Source organism: Chamaea fasciata, unplaced genomic scaffold, assembly GCF_029207755.1.
Source record: "Chamaea fasciata isolate MVZ Bird 193981 ecotype frontalis unplaced genomic scaffold, bChaFas1.0.hap1 SCAF_1, whole genome shotgun sequence".
Lineage (NCBI taxonomy): Eukaryota > Metazoa > Chordata > Aves > Passeriformes > Sylviidae > Chamaea > Chamaea fasciata.
Window position 1 is genome coordinate 104,398 of NW_027094086.1, and position 20,739 is coordinate 125,136.

The 20,739-nt window shown below is 46.1% G+C and overlaps 1 protein-coding gene and 1 long non-coding RNA gene across 3 annotated transcripts; both read right to left on the reverse strand.

The window, feature by feature from the left end:
• Window positions 1–33: 33 nt before the first annotated feature.
• On the reverse strand, window positions 34–6,761 carry LOC136300888 (uncharacterized). 2 transcript variants are annotated; one of them, XR_010723763.1, is made up of 5 exons: window positions 6,631–6,761; window positions 5,211–5,311; window positions 1,978–2,200; window positions 1,490–1,816; window positions 34–307 (listed from the first exon to the last, which is right to left on the reverse strand). It is a non-coding gene; the product is annotated as an uncharacterized lncRNA (long non-coding RNA). The 2 variants fall into 2 exon arrangements; XR_010723762.1 differs by lacking the exon at window positions 6,631–6,761 and having other exon boundaries at window positions 5,211–6,131.
• Window positions 6,762–7,195: 434 nt separating this feature from the next.
• THUMPD2 (THUMP domain containing 2) lies at window positions 7,196–20,522 on the reverse strand. Its single transcript, XM_066199435.1, has 10 exons — window positions 20,427–20,522; window positions 19,780–19,912; window positions 18,201–18,616; window positions 16,964–17,041; window positions 15,502–15,554; window positions 15,107–15,194; window positions 14,442–14,513; window positions 13,735–13,849; window positions 11,936–12,053; window positions 7,196–10,471 (listed from the first exon to the last, which is right to left on the reverse strand). The coding sequence occupies exons 1-10, from the start codon at window positions 20,520–20,522 to the stop codon at window positions 10,132–10,134; spliced, it is 1,509 nt and encodes a 502-aa protein (XP_066055532.1). The 3' UTR covers window positions 7,196–10,131.
• Between the last annotated feature and the right edge of the window lie 217 nt (window positions 20,523–20,739).

Below are 20,739 nucleotides of genomic sequence, written 5' to 3' on the forward strand. Positions count from 1 at the left end.
AGCAGGGTCGGAGAGTTCAAAATAAAACGTCTACTTTGTTTTTATTGCTCCCTCTGAAATACGCCTCGACAGCCTGGACAGCAGGCTGCTGCTGGGAACACTGTGCACGGGTAGGAGGAGACCTGGTCGGGGCTGGGAAGGAAAAAACGGCACCACGGTGGTCACAGCTTTCTCCCTTCAGGAGTTTTATGGAGCAGAAAATACAGAGCTTTTGCCAACTGCGCTCTCTATGACATCCCGACGTCCAGCGGGCACAGAGCTGGTCATTTTTCAACTTCTTTCTTGCCAACAGCCAAACTCCCAGATACTCATGGTGAGAAAGAGTGAAGAAAAAAAAAAAGGAACAAAGAAAACGTGACAAAATTAAACGAAATATAAAATCAAATTTTAAAAGAAATAAAAAAATCTAAAAATAAAAGTTAAAAGTTATAAAAAATAAACTAAAAAATCGTAAGAGAAAAATAAAATTAAATAAGATTAAAAATTAAAAAATTACATGAAAATAAAATAAAAATAAACATAAAAATCTTCAAAATAAAAAATTGAAAGTAATTAAAAGAGTTAAAAATATAAAAATAGAAGAAATAAAATATAAAAACATTTTTAAAATACAAAACAAAAAAGAAAATAACATGAAAAAAAAAGGTATAGCATAAAAAACACAAAAAAACAAAAAGAAAAAAAAAAAAAAAACAAAATAAATCCCAAACAAAACAAAAAACCCCCTGAAATTAAATAAATGCAGCTCTCCCCTCAATGCCATTGCCCAACACAGCTCCAGGAGTATCCTGGATTATGCAGCAATATAGAAAACAAACTCAGTGCTTCCCAGAAAATAAAGTTTTCTATGCAATTCCCAGTTTTACTTGGAAACAAATGCTATTTTAGCAGGAAGCTCATTTTGGATGAACACCCAAATGTGCCAAGGGCAGGGAAGAACCACCCCACTGTGTCCAAGGAACAGCGATCAGGCCAGGGCTTAAGTTTTAATGGGATTTACATAATTAAAAATGCAGTAAATTGAACTTTACAGAGATGAATTATGACAATTAAACACTTAGCAAGTTTTCCTGGGAATTTACAAAATTCTGTGGACACGGTGCTGAATGATGCCTGATTTACCAACATTAATTGGGTAAACTCCTTGGAAACGTGCCCTATGATGTACCAAAATTCCAATTAGGATAGAAATTTGGCATTTGCAATAAATATTCCCTTCCTAAAATCAGAGAGAGGAAAAACATCAAATAAAAGGAAGGAATAATACCTACATCCCAGCTTGCCTGGAAGACAAGCTCAGCAATTTCTAACATTGAAAACTTTTGGAACAGTCAGGAAATTTGGTGAAAGCTCACAGAATGATGATTTAAAATCTGCTTCCTCTGCTCTGATTTTAAAGGGAAGTGGGAATTCAACAGGTCCAGTTACTCCTATCCAAGAATGATCTGTGTTTTGTGGGAGTACCAATGCAAAGAAACTCCAATCTTACTTGTATTTGACATCGGAAACTCTCAGCAGAGTTGGGAAGTTTCAGTGGAACAAAAGCACCACAATTCCTGCAGTAACAAAATTGGACTCCGCAAAAGTCAGGAATTTTATTTACACATCCACGGACGAGGAGGGGGATGACACCAGGAATACACTCCAGCTGAAAGCAAGGATTTATTGGAAAAGGCAGGAAATCAAACTGACAGTCTCTGTCCAGTCATGGCCAGGCAATTATCCAGGAGTCAGAGAGAAAAGTGGGAACCTTGGACTGGGATAAGGCCTTCCAGTGGCTTCACTTCCTACTGGTGCTCTCCTTTTTGCCCACAACCTGGAAGAGGAAAAACAACAGGAATAAAGTCTCAAACAGGATGGCCTTGGTCCAGGCAGACTGAGGTGCAGCTCCCAGGGAGGGAGGCCAGGCTGTGCCTCGGGGAGCTCCGGGAATCTGGGATTGCCCGTGGGATTCAAGGGCTGGAAAAGCACACCCACCTGCCAGGTTCAGTGCTGGGACAGAGCAAGGCCGGGGCTCGGGGGCAGCAGTTAGAGCTGGGACTGCAGGAGAACACCCCAAACCCGGGTTAAACATCCGGCACGACACGCAGCACGCTCCGGGAGAAACTCGGGCGGGAGAAGCCCCGGGATGCTCCACGTTTCTTGCCCTTGGCAGCTGTGCCAGGGCCTCCATCAGAATGCTGACCTCACCGTGCAGCTCCTACAAAACAGGAGAACTTATGGAAATCACCCAGAATCCCTGGACTTCCAGTTATTAAGAACCACAGCTGCAGCGAAAGGTGTACAAACGCTACTGCAAACCAGCAGGGCTGAGGAGACGCAGGGATTTATTCCCGAGGGGACACAAGGATCCCTCAGCCAGCCAGGATTTCTCCCAGGCTCTTCCCACTGCTCTCTAAGGACACAAACAGCAGTTTTTCCCTGGAGTTCCCCTTTCCATCAATGCCAAGACTCGTGTTCTCCTCCAACCCCAGGTTCAGGAAGGAAAGTAGGAATATTATCACTGCACAGACTGTCCAGGAGGGTGTGACTGAGGCAGCAGCACCAGCTCCCACTCCACTGCTGCTCTGGATTCCTGAGCAGCTCCTTTCCATCCTGCCCTTCCCAGCACCATTCCCTGGGTGCCATGGCCACAGACACCTTCTCCATGCAGCTGTGGTATCACATTTTCATACATCTTCAGAAAAGCAGAATGAGCACCAACTGCTAAGAACCTTGCTGAGGAATCCAGCCCTCCTTGGGACACCCAATGCCGCAGACATCGAAAAAGGAGGGGAAAAGCCAAGCTTGGAGTGAGAAAGAAAAGAGAAATGCACCAGCCTTTAAAAAACCTTCACACAGCAATAGTGGGAAACAGTGACATTTAGTGTTTCCCTGCTTTTTGTGATGACATAAATAAGAAAAAAACACATTACACACAAGGCAGAGCTGGGATTTTACAGATCTTCATTCTGGCAGTCTGGATGACAAATGTCATCTCCTGCACTAATACCCAGCCCAGTTTAAATCCATCCTTAGCCCAGCTCCTCCTCGCCCCCCATTTCCCACCGCTCTGCTCGGGGCTTTGCACCTCACACTCTTTCCTCCTGCAGCAGCATTGCCCCAGAACACAGGGAGGTTTTGGCTGGCACTCGTGCTCTCCAAGTTCATCTTACCAGGAACTCTTCTGCTCTTCACTGCACCCGCCATGACAACGCTTGCTCACTAAAATAAATCCTTTGCACAATGAACTGCAGGTGCAAGGGAACAAGTCCCGCAAAGCTGTATTTTTCAGCCTAAGGACAAATAAATACTTTAGAAAGTTCAGATCCTGTTCCAGCGCACCAGAACCAAACCAATCTGCTCTGGCTCTGAAAGCATCAGCAACACAAAACTCAGCTGCCAGCATGAGCAGCACTTGCTGCTCCTACCCCCTGGTCCCTCACCCTCTGCTCTGTCATGTCCTGCCACGCTACACACTGCTGGGAGCAAGAGTCATCCCTGAGAACCATCACACCGATATCCTTGGACATTCTAACTTCAGCGGGGATTTGGCAGCAATCTCCTGCCTTCCATTCCCTAGTACAGCAACCAGACAAAGTCCTCACCCAGCCTGTCTTCCAGAAATCCTGAACAAGGTTTAAACAAGCCTTGTGGTTTGAGGGGCACCCTCTGCCCCAAAAGCCCGAGCCCGTATCCAGAGAAAATGAGCATCACAAACACGACACGGGGACACTGTCAGCTTGGACCTGTAATTAACTCAGCAATGGAAAAACAGGAGCCTGAAGGTCTCATGAGAGAGTGCAAAATGTACTGAGCACTGTTTCTAGAAGGGGCCCACGTCATTCCTTAAAGGTGTTGCTCAATTAAGAAGCAATACCAATAAAGCACACAGACAAAAAGGCTGACTTTTTTTTTTTTTTCTTTCAAAGAACTCTACCAGAAGCATGGTTGCTTGCAGAATTCCTGATCCAAACCCTTGTCTTTCCTGCCCAGTGCTGAGGGAAATCCAACAGAGGAATAATAAAGACTCTTTGCTGAGAGCACTCATTGCCCCAGGCCTTCAGCCTTGGCAAGATTTTGTAGTGAATGGACCCAAACTCAATTCCCAAGTCTAAATGTCTGACAAGTCTCATCACAAAGATACCGGGCAGTCACCCAGGGCACAGAATTAAAAGACTGCACGTGGCATAGCAGAAGCTTTTCCAGGAATAGCACAGGTTCCATTTTTCCCTCACCAGCCTGGGATTGCAGGACCAAATCTTTGGCACCAAGGAACGAGAGTTGTTATTAACACTTAAACCTCTCACACAGAAAACTGGGCCAGTGCTGAGCTGCTCCCACGCGCCTGCAGTGCTTTGGGGAGGGGCAAGATGACATCTCACCTCTGCCTGGAAAAATTTCATGATAAAAGATAATTTCTGTTTTCTCTCTCTGACCCATAACCAAAGCAGCAGTGTAGGACAACACGGGGCATTCACGGGAGGGCTGATTCAGCAAGACCCCAAACCCTAAAGAAACAAAACCACCCCAAACTGCCGGCTGCAAACCCGCTGCTTCCTGAACCAGAGCACACAGAACTGTATTAAGCCAGAGAGCAGACGACAGACCAGAAAAAGCCAGAAGATGTGCTCTGCTTCAATACACTCTCCGACTGACAGTTCCAAAGGGAACCTCCCATGGATTTTAAGCAGTCGCCTTTAATTTTTCCTATGGAATCACGACTGCCTTGCCTTTCTGTGGAAGTGTTTCACGCATCCATGGAGGGTTCAGGGGCTCAGCTGGATTGTTTCTGCCTCATCCTCACAGGCCCAGGCCAATAACCCAGGCAGCCCCATCACTGCTCCAGCCAGTTCCAGGGAAATACGGATCCAGTTTATAAACACTCCCCTCCCCTGCAACTCAGCCCCTCACTGTGCATCCTCCGAGTGGATTTACTCCATCCTTTGTTCCCAACAGCTCCTCTCCAGCAAAAATCTCACTTCTCACAGACACAAATGAAGCAGACCTAAGACAAAATTTCCAGCAGGAGCTGCAATTCTGGGCACTCCCAGGAATCTCACCTCAGCCCAGAGACTCTCTGTCCTCAAAAAGAAACACAGCCTGGTGGGACACAGCTCTGGCACATTTCCTCTTCCCTTCTTCCCTTTTCCAGCAGGCCAGGCTGCTGAAAATGGCATTCCCTACAAAGTTCATCCCAGAAGAGAGGAAAAGACAAACCCATGACTTACCCACACCTCAAGCAAGACCAGAGGGGTTCTTGTTGGCTTTTAGCTGCTCAAATGGCAAAGCTCTTGGCAAAGATGGGACGAGTTCGGTAGTTTTCCCTATCCTGAAAGAGAGGAGAAAAGGGAAGTTAAGCCTGCTGTGGAATAAAAGACTCCTGCATTTCATCTTGTACCTTGGATTGTTCACCATGGAATTTTATGCATAAAAAGGGAGAGGTGACACCAAATCAAATATAAAAGTGCCTTTTCCCAGCATTTTTATTCCAGGCATTACAAGGATGTTCATTTTTCTTCCAGCATTGTTTCCTTAATTTTAGCAGACTGCTTTCATCCCAGACCTCACTCGTCAGTTGTTCAATCCTGTGGCACTGGATTTGGACAAAGATCATCCAAAAGCAGAGAGAAAGTCCTCCAAAACCGGACAGAGAAAAATGACAGGAAACACAGGAGGACAGAGCCCGCAGTGGCATGTCTGCATTTCTTTTCTAAAGGCTCCTCTGCCTTTGGATGCTCTTTGCACTTGGCTTCCTTCAAAGGAATGGATTTGCTGCTAAACACATCTCGGGCCCGGATGTGATCAGGATAAGGCGGGAGAGAGATGAGGAGTCGGATAGGGAATAGCCAGGGAGACCTGGTAGGGCCTGGGAACATCAAGGATGGAGAAGGGAAGGAACGGCGAGTGTTCTTGTTTAGATCCATCAGTGCTGGGAGCTTGGAAAACACATGGAACCAGAGGGATCCTGGGCAGGAGCAGGACTCTGGGGTAAGGGCAAGCTGCTCCCACTCCGGGGCTGTGCCAGGGAAGAAGGGGAATACTTTACTATTCTCTCCGCATTTTCCCTTTCCAGTGGGATGCAGGTGCCACCCCCAGCAGAGGCAGGAAAACTGCCTTGCAACAGTTCAAAAGAGTACAAAACCACGGAACAAAAGCTGCCTGGCAGGCCCAGGATGACAGGAGCCATTTTGCCTGCATTTCCTGCTCACAGGCATTTTAACCCTGCCTTGCCTCACAGATACTTTTCTCCTAAGGGCATTCCCATCTTTTTTGACCCTGATTCAGTTTTGGAAAGTTGAGTTTAATGAGAATTGCTTCATGTTTTGATTAGCCTTGAGTTTCCCTGGGCACCAGAATCGGGATGAACACTACATGGCCTTGAAGGGCCATGAGATCCCAGACATCCAAGGCCCAATTCCCTCGGGATTGGTTTGTTGAACCTTTTCATGGTTCATTTAGCAAACTTAAAGGTTTGGCAATTTCAGGATCAAAACAAGAAGAAACTCACAAAAGAGGAAACTGAACAAAAGCCGGCTAAAAGCTGATGACTCATGAAAACAACTCGTTCAAAAGGAGGCAGGATTGATTTGATACTCACCACAACTCGTTCAAAAGGAGGCAGGATTGATTCAATCCTCACCAACCCACCTGGCTAAGGTCAGAGTTCTCTGCCCACCGAGGACACAGCAAGCAGCAGGGACCTTTCTCCCGCTCTCCAGCACAGGCTGCCTCCCTCCACGGGCAGGGAACTGCAGCCACTCAGGGAACACCGACTTGGTCCTGGGCTGGCAACAGGAGAGGCACAAGGAATATTTGAACTCCTTACAACCTCAACACTCTCCAGACCTGGGAGTCCAGGTCTAAACAGTTCCAATAAAAATAAAAATAAACACAGTTCAGGGAACTTCTTTGCCTCAGCTAGCTGAAAACTATCGAAAAAGCAAAGCAGAGCTCTCCTTCGCTGTCCGTCCGTAGACAAGAGTCCAGGAGCAGAATGTCAGGGAGCGAGTGCAGTTCCTGAAAACAAACTGCACACTTCTTTTTCCACCCCTCGCTCTCAGAACCTGTCTTGAAGGTGCAGAACTTATTTCTGGGCTAAACAGATGAATGGGGATACAAACATCATGAAGTCAGCCCAGGACAAGTGCTCTAAATTACATCACCACCCCCCAGACTCCAACTCCCTCCCTTTTTACTCGCCCCCCAAAGAAGGCACAAAATGAATCAAATTAGTCCAGACAGCAGCACGTTGCTTTAATAATGCCATTTACATATGTACAGCCCCCTCCAAAAGGGGCCTCCATATAATTTCTTATATTTTAAAAACCTTGTATAAAATAGATTTTTGTTTGAAAATCTATTCATGTGCAAATTAATATTTTTTTCTATATTAAAAAATGAGAAACTTTACAGGTTTTAATACATAAATGAGTATGAGCAGAAATTCTGTATTTATTTCAGATCTGATAACGTCCAGAGTTAAACAAGCACGGTGCACCAGTAGTAACATTACTGTCTAGATTTAATACTAGGTTATTTTAAATGGCAATATGTAAAAACCAAGTATGTCTCATAATCTGCTGTTCAAGAAGACTAATTGTAAGCTGGTAACATGCAGCTTGGGATCTGTCTGTAATTACCTCACTTCTGGTTAAATTATAGCTCTTGACTGTAAAATCCCTGATAAATCAGTTTTAATCTAGTACTCCTCAAGCTAAAACCATTGTGACAACATAATGGCATTAACATTTCAAATTATGTTCTTGCATTTATAACACAGAACTTCATCCAATACCAAAATGTATTCAGAATCTATTTAGTTTGTTTTTATATATTCTGTGAGTACACGGAATTACCATAACTGCGCTGTTGCTAAAATATAATTTGAATGTACCCAGTTTCTAAAAAATGTATATAGTACAAGAAAAAATATTTGCAGAGGTTTGGGCTCACTTCTAATTTCTTCCAAAAGTTGTCTCTAATCTGCTGCGTATATTTTAGTATTTTGAAGTACTGCTGTAAAAGTGCCTATTTACTTGTATTTGTAGTGGACTTGCTTTAATGAAATAGAGAAAACTTTGCTTGTCATTCCTCAGAAAAGGAGTTCTGTGAAGAACAGCTCTTATTTTTGTTTTACAGCGATATGTAAGATAACGTGTGGTCCAAGTGGTTACAGAAGAATTCATCTATACTCACAGTAAGTCCCAGAATTTTGCACACAGATGTTTCTTTGCTATGTGTTTTTCCTCAGAATGGGGGGTTTTTGGTACTTTTTAAAATGTGTCTGTACTTCAGCACCGAAGAAACTTAGAGGGAACATCCGCAAAATTTTCAGCCTTGGTATGACCACAGGGCACACACATCATTATTTTCAGGTCTCAGCACTGTAAACCACAAAACATCAAACAACTTCCAAAAGCAAAGGCCCGAAGACATCAGTTCATTGCCTCTAAAAACGCAGCACAAATAAACAGTGAGGGTCAACAGGATGATTAGCACTGCAAGTGCCATTTACCTTCCTTTTGTGTTGGTGTTGCAAGACTGGAAAAATCAGCTTTCATACAAAAAAAACCCCAAAAAACAAAAAGGGACCAAAATAGCCGTAGGACACAGGTAAATGCACTACAACACACACAAAGAACTTGGCAAAACAACAACACAACACCATGCTTCCATACCTGATGGGTAAGGTAACAAACGTCCCACAGCTGCATGTGGGCAGCACAATGTGGCCTAAGCATTTTTCTTCTAAAATACCAAAGCAATATTTTTCACCAAGATATTTCTAGATGTTTTTTGTAAGCTCAATGGCTGAAGAGTGGTGAACCACACTAGAAAGACACAGTTAATCTGAGTCCGATGTAATTGTTTTTTAAAAAGTTACATTTTCAAAATACAATTACACATTATTCTTTGATACACTCAATATTTAAAAAAAAAGGCAAGCCAAATGAAACAAAACCAGAACAAAACACCTCCCAAATCTACCCTTACATAACAAAGTTTGCTTTAGTCCAAAATGCTGCTGAGTTTCAAAAGGAAGTCTTCATCGTAGACTGCACAGCTGCAAAAATATACATTAATAAGTAAAAGATATTTTAGGACAGAAAAGTGTGTTTGAAAAACCAAATACATTCCCATTTTATATTTTTTTCAGTAAAAACATTTGAGAGAAACTGTGCTGAAGTCAACAAAATAACATTATTAAATCCAACTCTGCTCTTTAAGTCAGTCAAAAACTTAACACAGAAGCATACAAAAATGCATTTGGTATTTTATCCTAATGTTCTCTTCCCAAAAGGCCTCCAGTGTTCCTGCAGACTGGCACTGCTTAGGGAAGCAGTGAGAAATCTTTATGTTTAGTTCTCAGAAATAATGTGCAATTATTTCGGGGTTTTGCCATCTCAGCCTTTGTACAAAGGATGCTAACAAAAGGAGAGAGTGATTTCAGTATTGCCTTGGGCCCTTTATTTAACACTGATACAGTTCTAAAGGCCCTATTTTGAAGAATCAAGAGAAAAGAAAAGGAACAGCGAAGAAAAAATTGTGCCACAACAATGTGGGAGAGAGGGGGAGAGGCAGGGGCAGGGAGGACCCAGGACACACGAAATGGAGTCGGGGCCCAGGGGCCTGAGACTTGCTACAGCTCTGGCTGCCAGTGCTGCTTCTTTCCCCTTCTGCGCTCCCTTCCTTCTCAGCAGCCTTGCCTATCCTCCACCTAAGAACTATCTCAACATTAAGAACAGTTAGGACAGACAAAGCTGTAGCTTAAATATTACCTTAAAATTAATAGCTGGAGGAGACAGCCCAAAGATCATGGGCTACCACATCTGGGTTTGCAGTTCTGCAAGCAACGACTTCCTCTCTCAGACAAACTCTTCCCAAGACTGAGAAGCTTTGCCTGAACAAGATTTTGAGGACTCTGCCTCACTACAAGTTACTATATCCTGTTTCACTGTATACAATACAGTAGAGCTGTCTGAAACACTGGTAAACATCTCCCATCTCTCCTAAAAACCGAAGAGAGAAAAGCAGAGTGCCTTGGGACATCCAAAGAATGTGAGGCAATCCAAGGGATGGCACGGGGTCTGTCTGCATCAGCAAGGTTCCACCGAGTCCTGCTGTGCTGCTCCTGAAGTGTCTCGGGATTCAAGTCCCCTTCAGCCCAGGACCAGAGAGCTCCCAGTTCCCAGGAGCAGACACCTTCCTGTATTTGTGTATGAAGGCATCAGTCTTCCCCAGACTCACAGCATAGACACCCTCTGGCACCAGAGACCTGAAGCACCTGCTGAGAACGGATTCTCCACCACCCTGTGCCAAGGAGGAAGAATTCCCACGCACAGTCAGGGCTTGGGCAGGGGCTGCTCCACTGTCACCATCAGCAGAGGCCTCAGCAGAGTCACCTCCAGCACACTTGGTCAAGCCATCCACACGTCTGTGGAGCTCCTGGCTCAGCAGCAACACCAGAGTCCCTCCAACACGAAGCACTCTGGCAATCACAGGAAAAATAAAGGTTAGGTGTTGATCCTTCCTGTCATCCCTTTGCCTGGGCAGAAGGCAACACTGCTGACACGTCAGATGTCACCTGCATTCAGTGAAACACCTCAGTGTGTCATGGCTCAACTCAGCCAGCTGCATCTCCACGAGGAATTTAAATCCCAGATCTGCTTACCTCTTTCTAAATGGGGGAACAGGGCCCTGTCCTGACTGAAACATTTCTGATGCTAGCAGTTTTCTGTTGAGTTAGCAGGGAAGATGGACTCATTTTTAACCATTATCAAGCCCAGAGTTTTTGGAGATTGCAAAGGAACAGCCTCCCAGCGCAGCAAGGGCTTCTCAGGTTAGTAGGGTAATTCTGAAACTGGCCTTTCCTTTTGGGAACTTTAAAGGGTCTGCCCTTTCCCTGTTCCACGGATCCTTATTGGCTTTCAAACTCAGGAAGCAGAGAAAAACTAACCATTGCTTGCAATTAATTTTTCTAGGTATATGTCCAAACATTACACTTGGCTTTGAAAGAGGGGAAAAAAAAATACTATCCTGACTAAGTTTACAGCAAGTAGTTTGACCAGTTTTACTGGTGGGGCTCTCATGGTAATGGTCCCTTCCCCATCTCCACCTTCCCAAAGGAATATTTTGCTTAGGATGGAGCAATAGAGCAAACAAGGCCAGAAGACAAGCACAGTAAGATTGCCAAACTGTTCTGTGGAGCCACACCATCTTCTCCACCACCTTCCCACAGCATTCCTGCCTGGGGTGAGTGAGATCAACACCCACTGAAGACCAGTCCTAGAGAAAGGGCTTGTTTTCAGGCAAGAAGCAGAGGGAAGATGGTTTGAACTGTCTGTAGAAGCAGCTCACCTATTAGCTTGGCTCAACTCTGCCACAAAATGACACAGTGAGAGATGAAAGGACACACCTAAAATTAGGCCAGGTTGCCAGTGAGACATTCCTGGATGGCAAAGAAAACGCACACCACTTTTTCTACCCTGAGATCCTTCCTGTCAAGGCAGGCTGGTCGCAGCTTGGCTGTGACCTCAGAAAGGAAAGCCTATGATTTTATACAAGCAGGCCTCAACTGAAAAAGGGTTACAGCTTTATTTGCCTGTCTGTGCTTTGACTTTGTCCAGGTACGCCTCTCCTCCTTCTCCTTTCTGCCACACGTTTGAGTGTGGCTCAGAAATATTTCACCACCATGCCTTGCAAAGAGCATTTGTGAGCATGGCTCACACAAGATCATTCCCTGTCAGCCTGCACTGCCATCGGCACTCACAGCTGGCAAAACACAACACAAAAGTCTCTAAGGGACAAGCACAGGGCTGAGACTTCCACAGCCTGCACAGAGTCAGAATACAGGGCTGGAGAACGTTTGGAACAAAGCAAATCTGAAGCTGACTGAATACCTATACCACAAACCGTCGTGGCACTTACATCAAACCCCAAAGGCTACACATACCTCTCCATTTCCTGGAGAATATCCGGTAGGAGCTGGGCACCATTTGTGTTCTTGAACTTCTTCCCAAATGGAATATCCGAAACAACGCTGTCGAAGCTTTCTGAAGGCAATGGCAATGCTGCAGAATAAAGGCAGGTCTTTATCTCTGACTGTCTGCAAAATGCACAGCAGCTATGACCCCATTACCCTCTCAACACTGGCTGCCAGCTCTTTTTGGGTTATGCACCCAGACTCACAGCTCCTTCTGCGCTTGCCCTCACAAACAACACTGTGGAGCCACCACCCTTCTGCAGGCTGGGAAGAGACAAACACATGACAGCATCGCTTAGTTCGCAGATTCCCTGCTCCTGATGATGTTTGCCCCTGCAGCAAGACTCTCCTATAGGGCACCACATGGGTCCAAATGAACTGCTGTGTCTCAACACACAGTACATCTTAAACATGAAAATAATTTAGCAAAACACAAAAGAACTAAGCTTGTGAGCACTTAGTGAAAATGTTCAAGTGCACATGCATGAATGGCAAGGAACCACATCAAATTCCTCCCCATCCCCATTTTCTCTTCCCAGGAATCTGGTTTACAGCCAGAAATCACTTGGATTCCGTCAGAGCCAGTGTCTTTCAGACTTTCTGCATCCCGGCAAAGGTCAGTTCCTCAGATGAAGAGGCAGCACCGTGCCTGTGGTGATGAAGGCTGGCCACATGCCAGGCTGAGATCCTTCCTGAGACCCTGTGGGTCCCCCATCCCTCAGGGCGCTCAAAACTGACCGGACACAGCCCTGAGCAGACAACAGGACTACAGACCTCCAACCGTCCCTCCTCAACTAAATTCTGCTGAGATTTTACACCAGCTTTCCTAGAACTAGCTGGAGATGTTTCCCAGACCATTCTTGGGTCAACATTTGCAGCACAACAACTGGGTATCAATTTTATCTGCAAACGAAAGGACAAGTCACCTACAGTCCTGCTCAAGACATGCAGAAATAAGCTTTTGACCAGTGATGAAGACACTATCTACTTGTTCAGTTTAGAAAATCTGACACCCAAGTAACTTCCATTATCCTAGAAACCAAGGTCAAACAGCTTTTAAGTGAGAAATAATCCTACGTTTTTATTAAAAAAAAAAAAAATCTTGCCATTCCAGTAAGAAATACTGCAAGATAAAAAAATATGCACACTTCATCACTCATGCACAGGGAAAAACAGCCAGCTTGCCTGTCATGTATTTCATATAGAGGTAATTTAGCCTCAGACTTTGAGGTCCACAGTAAGGTCATGAAATGATTCCTTCTCTGCAGACTAGCTTGTGAATTAAGAGCAAACAGATTCCCTCTTACAGGAGAAAGGCATCACCATTCAAAATTTTCCTACTGCAAAACATGAACAATTCAGCTTAGCTAAATGAGTCCTCAGCATTACTCACCTGATAAGTTTAAGTTGCAGGCTGCATTTTACTTGGATTTGTCCTGGCTGTGTTCCATTAAGATACAAAACTCTCAGATGGTACATACTCTTTGTGGTATTCACACATTTACCATTAAGAGAGCCAACTACTGTCCATGCCAGATAATTAGAATTTTTATTATCTTCTGCTGACTTTGTTTTTACCAAAGTTCCCAGGTGCAGGCAGCAGGGAGGAAGAAGAAATAATTATCCCTTCACTAGCACTAGCACTAGCGAGTCACTACCCAGCTATTTGTTGGGAGTTAGCACTACAACATACCACCTCAAGAGAACCTACATTTCCTGTGCAATCCTAGAAACACGAAAAAATTCCCTCGGAAAGCCCACAGACATACCTTTCACAGAAGTTTTAAGCAGCTCAATCTTATCCATTAAGCCTGCAGTTCTAATATTTCCATCTGCACCCTCTAACTGCGAATCACTTATATCAGCACCCCAGTAACAGGCTTCCTGTTCAGAGAGAAAAAGAGAAAAGTAATTTTGTTAACACTCAGGTTATCTATTTTATAAACCCTTCTCAGAACTGCCTTGTTGCGCAGCTCTTTCTGGACAACCCCCTTTCTGGGACATCTGCCATTGTTACACAGAGCAATTCACAATCCAGAGGATGGAGGAACAGAGGAAGCATGTGCTGTCTTCACTCCTTTAATGTTCTGCTCTGCTCAAGACACTTGAAATTACAGAAATATCAAGAGCATGTCCTAAGAGCAAGATCCCAGCTAGCTACAGCCAGCCCCACTGCCTCTAACACTAACAACTGTCCCATCACACCGACTCCTCCAACGCCAGGACAAGCCCAGAAAGCTTTAGAAGTCCATGGCTGCCTCACACAAACCCTGCAGTGTGAATCAACAGGGCCCTGCAGGACACATTCATCTGGGGGAACGTTTGCACTAAAACACTTTTAGCAGCTGCCTGGAAAGATTAGTTTGGTTTCACCCTTCAAGCAATGGACTTTGGACTAACTAGTAGAGAGAGAATCCTGTATCACAACTACCGGTTTCTCTGCAAAGGTCCAGCCAGCTGTGACTGGGATACTTACAGGCCACTCTTTAGCAGCCTCCAGTAGTATCGTTCCTAGTCCACACATGGGATCCAGCACAAGGGCACCAGCCTAGAGAAACAGAGGCGTTACTGCATCCCAAGCAAGACAGACTCCCTACCCAGGACAAAGCTTACAAAGGGATGTACATAACCCCACTGAATCCAGCACAGGTTAACAACAATCACTGCTAATCCCAGGCCAAACTCCCTTGTAAGGGAATACAGTGAAAAGCACCAATAGCTTCACTACAGACAGCCCAGAGGTGACATTCAGGAGGAAACAGTACAAGTGGACTGCAGACAGATATTGGTACCAAATTAGTCTGTGAAAAGAGATCACATTTCCTTGGAAAACAACACCAAACAAAGTTTCATTTTTTCACTGTCACTGGACGGTGAAAAGTATGTTGCCACTTGGACATATATCTGTACAAGGATCAAGAGCTCTGTTGAGAAGGACTTGGAATTACAGCAGATACCTGTCTGAACAGCAGGTGACAGCACACTCTCATCACAGGCATGGCAGACCCTGTCCACATGAACTAGAAAACGGGGCATTAAAACCACCACACTCCTTCACAGCGTCCAGCTCCAGTCCCGATGAGCAGCACCCCCCTCCCCTTCATTCAGGACTCCATTTCTTTGCAAGGAACATTCACTGACACTGATTTCAGCCAGAGATGCCATGGCCCACGCGACTGTTGACCGCAGTCCTGCTGTTTTGATATACTCTCTGTTTGCCAATGGAAGCCTGCAGACAGCAAAAAACAAAACCAAAGAAATTCACTAAAACAACAGAACCACCCGGAACAGCCCATGTAACGTCAAAGAACGAATGAACTGGACAGATGGACTGAGAAACAGGGAAATCTGCTTTTAGCCGTAACTCACTGCAAAGTCTGGTCTGTGTGTTTATTTAAAATCCAGGCAGATCACAAGGCTGATTTGACAACCAGTGATTACCAAACCAAAAGATAAATACTCATGGTGGACAGCAAGATTTACAGTCTTGCCTGTTCTGATAGTGCCATGACAAATCTGGTGCGGAGAATGCTTACCTGAAAAGAGGAATCCCCACCACAGACTGAGTGTCATTAAGATGTACAAAGATCTAAGAGAGGAAAAAAACCACAAGCCAAACATTTTAAAGTCTCAAACTGACACAACAATAGCTTTAACTCATTTAAACCAGACACAGACGCTTCTAGAAACTTCTGATCTCATTTTTTAAGAACAAAAATGCATACTATAAACAGTAAAAATTAATTGGAAGAAATCCAACTAGATAATCTGAATGACACTTTAAAGATGATTTCATGCTTAAGCAAGCTGAAGGGGATTTTGTCAGCCAGGAATCCACCAGCAAGCACGTGAATTTATAAGGGAGCCTATTTTTCCTTAACACAGCATGGGAATTTTTAGTTATAAATCCATTTACTACAAGTGGGAGAATATTATTAATTGTATATGAGCAACAAAATAAATACAAAACACCAACAAATAAAAAATCCCCCCCCCCCCAAATCAAACAAAAAACCCAAACCCCACCAAACAAACAAAATCCCAAAACAACTAACAACAAACAACCCCACCATTATCCCCACTATTACCACTAAGGGGCAATTCAGTTAGAAGTAATGTACAAGTAATCCTTCCTGAAATGTAGGCAGCTAAAAGAAATTGTTCTGCTGTCCCATAGAGAGCATCCCAAAAGAAAACTGAGCTCCCCAGCAGGTCCTGCATGACTGCAATCCCTACCCCCGGAAAGCACAAAGGGAAACGTGATGCTATTGAAAAATCCCAGTCCTCAGCACTTTAATAGTTTTAGAGCAAAAATCTGGGCAGGAACAGGAGGTCCACATGAGCCTCAACAAAGCTGTACGTAATGCTCAGTGTGGGAAAAACGGTGCCAGTAAATACACTCAAGAGGGTCTACAGGTCTCAGATCTCTCAGCATCAGTGCTGGGAGCAGCTTGCACAAGACAAGGGCAGGGATGGAGAAGCAGCTTGTCAAGAGCAAGGAGTCCTTTAGAAGGTCTCCAGGCAGCTGCACCGGCAAGGGTGCACTAGGTGAGCTCTTTGTCACAGACAAGGCCCAGAGGAGGCTCTTCCTCAAACGGCATTCTCAAGTCCAGCTCCTCGAGAACATGCCCTTGCTGCTTGTTCATTTCTCCTTCAGAGGCCACAGATGGCCCACGGCTCAGGTGATTGCCATTTTCACAGTCAGAGCCCAGCGGCCTGTAAAGGTGCTGGATACTGAAACACCTCCTCCATGGATCCTTCCCCTCCCATGCAGGCCCACGCAGCCAGGCTGGTGTTTATTCCAGAGCTCTGGAAAGCACACACACACACGGGTCACATGCGTGCTTTGCTCAGTGCCACTGGCTGATTTCCAGGTAAATTCAGCGGCAGAAAGACCAGCAGGGAGAGGCCATGGTCCCACTTGCCAAGGGAGCAGAGAACAAAACAAAAGGTGTCGGGTGATTCTGGAAGCATCAACAGGCAGACAAGTACCACTACCTCCAGGTCAGGGTCCCGCAGATCAGCACGCCACCCGCACTGCTTCACCAGCGTGACACCAATGGCTCTTCCGACCTCCTGCAAGGGGGAAGAACAGCCACAACAGGCAATAAAAACCCACAGAAATCGGAAAACTGCAGATCACAGCCCTGGATGAGCAAAGAAATCCCCGGGAAAAGAAAGACTCTATGCCTAAGAGAACAACTCACACAGTTCACACCAGACGAGGTACAACAGGGCAGAGCAGGTGAGTGAGGGGCAAAGCAAACACCATCAACCAACGCTCAACTGGAGCGAGAGAGGCTGAAGTTCACGTCCTGAGCAAGTGACAACAAAATATTCACTTGAGTTGGATTTGACCCTTGTGGGTCCCTTCCAACCCAGGATATTCTGTGATTGCCACAGTTTTGGAATTCTTAACCACATGCACAAAGTATTTCCAACGGCTCTACGGCAGATTATCCAACAGAAAACCTGTAAATGCACAACTACAACTCACAGTTTTAATGCCTTCATTACACACAGAAAGCTCTGATTTCCTTCAGAGTATTAAGTTCAAACATAGCACAAATTTAGGCAAACAACCTCAAAGGGAGGGTCACGTGTCTCACCTCACCAAGATACCAGCTTCAGTTAGGAAAAAAATCTAAACCACTGTTACCCTCAAGTAAGAGAAACCTGCACAGGTGGGAAGAGGGCTGGATGTAACGGACCCCTGGAGGTCTCTATGCCACTATTCTTTTCCAAGGACCAGGTTCCACTTCTCCCAAGACTCGTCCTAGGGCTGCATTCCCAAAGAACAAGTTCTCCCCAGTACCCAGCCAGAGGTAACAGAAGCTTCAAGTTCTGGCTTTTACGCCTTCTTCTAGACTGCCTGCCACAACTGAGAAGAGTCTTGCTCCACAGTCCTTCCAATGGCCTTTTAAATAGCTGTAAACTTACCCAATCACTCCACAGCCTCCACAGGGCCAGAAACCTCAAACTCTTACCTTTGCTTATCCTCAGTAAAAGGTATTGGTTTGAAAAACATTAAGGGTAATAGTGCACGACAAATTAAAAACAGCATTTGTATTTCTACTTGCTTAAGGTGAATGCAGGTTAAGGGCTTTTTGAGAAAAAGCAGAAAAAGCTTGCATCAGTTTATTATTCCAGAGCACACAACACAACTGAAACGACAAACTACACATCTCTGTTCACCTTTGCTGAATTCTTTTAAGACACAGATACTCCAGCATACCTGTGAAGTAAGTATTTTGGCAATTGCTCCACTACAACGACAAGACACTCTGAAACTGAAGCTTAGCTTCTCATTCACAGCAGGACTCTCTCCACTGCCTTTCAAAGGGAATTCCGAGGAAGTCTTGCTCTCAATCCAGCACTCCTGACTGCTCATTCTCCCCGGCACCACACAGGTCTCTCCATCTTCCATGTGACGTTCCTCAGACACAACTGTTCTTACTTGCTCTGTTTTCTGCCTTTTACTTGTAGTGTTTGTCTCTTCTTCTGACTTTCTCTTCAGAGCCAATGCATTTTCTTGAGAGACATTATCTGTTTCTCCCTCATGTCCATGAAGCCTTCTCCAAACAGAGATAATATCCAGCCAGTATTTCGGTTCCCCAATGACAAGGCTTTTAATCTCATGAAGCATTTTCCCTGGGAAAAAAAAAAGCAGTTTTCAGTACAGTACTTCAGCCTTGACATTTCATTTCCCTATGGACTGAGAACAGCTATTAACAGCAACTGTATTCAGATTTCATTATGTGTGAATCGAGAAATCAGCAACAGACACCACAGGCACGGCTGAGCTCTCAGCACCCTCATACCCACCAGGAGGCACACGGGCATCCCTCTGATTACAAGCTCTGCACAACCAAGGTTAAATCATGCAAGGGTTGAATTCTGCACAAGAATGCAGCAGCTGTAGAGAACCAGACCACCTGTGAGAGTCATTCCCAGGGACAGAGGACCAGCCTACCACGCCATCCTCCCCAGAAAGCACTTGGCCCAGGATTAAAAGATGCAGGACACCTTCCAGAATTGAAGACAGATACAAACATGAATTCCTTTGAGTCATCTCAGGGAAAGACAAGTTTATTCTTTCGGAAGAAAACTTCTGCTTCCCATTCATCACTCTGCCTTCAACCCTGCAACACACACGTGTGGGCAGTCCTAAGCTAGCTACAAAAGAAGCATGAGGAACAGAGAGTCCAATTCACTTGAATACCTCAAAACTGGTCAAGAAAAAAAAAAAGGTCTTTCTAGTTATCACTTAAAATTTTAGAATCATGATCAAATTTCATCCTCAAAGCTGAAGGTAATCACCCAAACAAAAACCCACCAGAAGGCAGATATCAATCCATCTAACTTGAAATTCTCATTCCAACACTGACAGAGAGGATGACTCAAGCAGCTGAGACTTAGAAGGAAGCTGTGTACTTAACAGTAAATTGACACAAGATATAGGTCGGGATTCACTTTGTTTAACAGAAAATAAGACTTATTGTTAAAATACACACAAGAGAACTGAACTTTAGTTTTTGGGTGGGGTGCTCTTCACTTTTTTGAGATCGGACAGGGAGAGAAAGTCTCAAAAAATACACATATACATTCAGGCGGGAAAGTAGCTATTGAAAACAATTCAAAAGCCCTTTTCAGGTTAAAAAAATGTTGAAAACACGCGCGGGTGAAAGACACTTCAGAATCGATTACTGTCAATTAGAACTACAGCCACTAGTAAAATACAAACACCTCGAGTCTCATAACTAGGACTCACGCCGAGGCTTCCCGTTCCCGCGCAGCCCGTGGCCGGGCCGTACCTCTGCTCCCGGACACCGGCAGCGGGCTGTGCTTCTTCAGCAGCAGGAACAGGCGCTCCCCCGACCGCAGCTTCCGCAGCTCGCCCGGCCCCGCCGCCGCCCTGAAGAACACCTTTCCCGAGACGCAGTCCACCTGCGGGGAGAACACCGGTCGGACCCGGCCTCGGGTGAGCCCCTCCCGCAGCCCGCGGGCAGCGCAGCCCCAGCTCCGTGCGGGGAACGGTCCCTCCGCGCCCGCAGAGCGGAGGCCGCTCCGAGCCCGGCCAGCCCTGAGGGCAGCGCAGCCCCAGCTCCGTGCGGGGAACGGTCCCTCCGCGCCCGCAGAGCGGAGGCCGCTCCGAGCCCGGCCAGCCCTGAGGGCAGCGCAGCCCCAGCTCCGTGCGGGGAACGGTCCCTCCGCGCCCGCAGAGCGGAGGCCGCTCCGAGCCCGGCCAGCCCTGAGGGCAGCGCAGCCCCAGCTCCGTGCGGCGCTCCCCGCGCTGGTGGCGGCACAGCCCGGCCCCGGCCCGCCGGGCTCCGGGGCGCGCAGCGCACGCGGCCGCGTTCCCTGCTGAGCCGGACCGGCCGCGGCGTCTGGGCGGGCACCGGCTCCGGCTCCCCGCTCACCCGGACCGGGGCGCCCGGGCGGGCTCCGGCTCCCCGCTCACCTCCGTGGCGCCGAGCCGCGCCCGCACCTCCCGCGCCAGGAAGGGCTCCAGCCCGCGGCCCGCCGTGCAGAAGAACCGCCCGGGCTCCGCCGCCATTTTGACGAGGCGGGGCCTGGGGGCGGGGCCTCCGCGGGGGCGGGCGCCGGGAACGGGATTTGGAAGCGCCTGGGGGTTGTATTGTTTCCTATGTTTTATTTTATTGTTTCCTCTGTTTTATTTTAGTTAGCCTTCGGTTACCCAACCGGTACGTGCTGTTTGTGCAGGACAAACGCATTTTCCATGCGGAAATGCACAAGATATTTCTCACCAACTG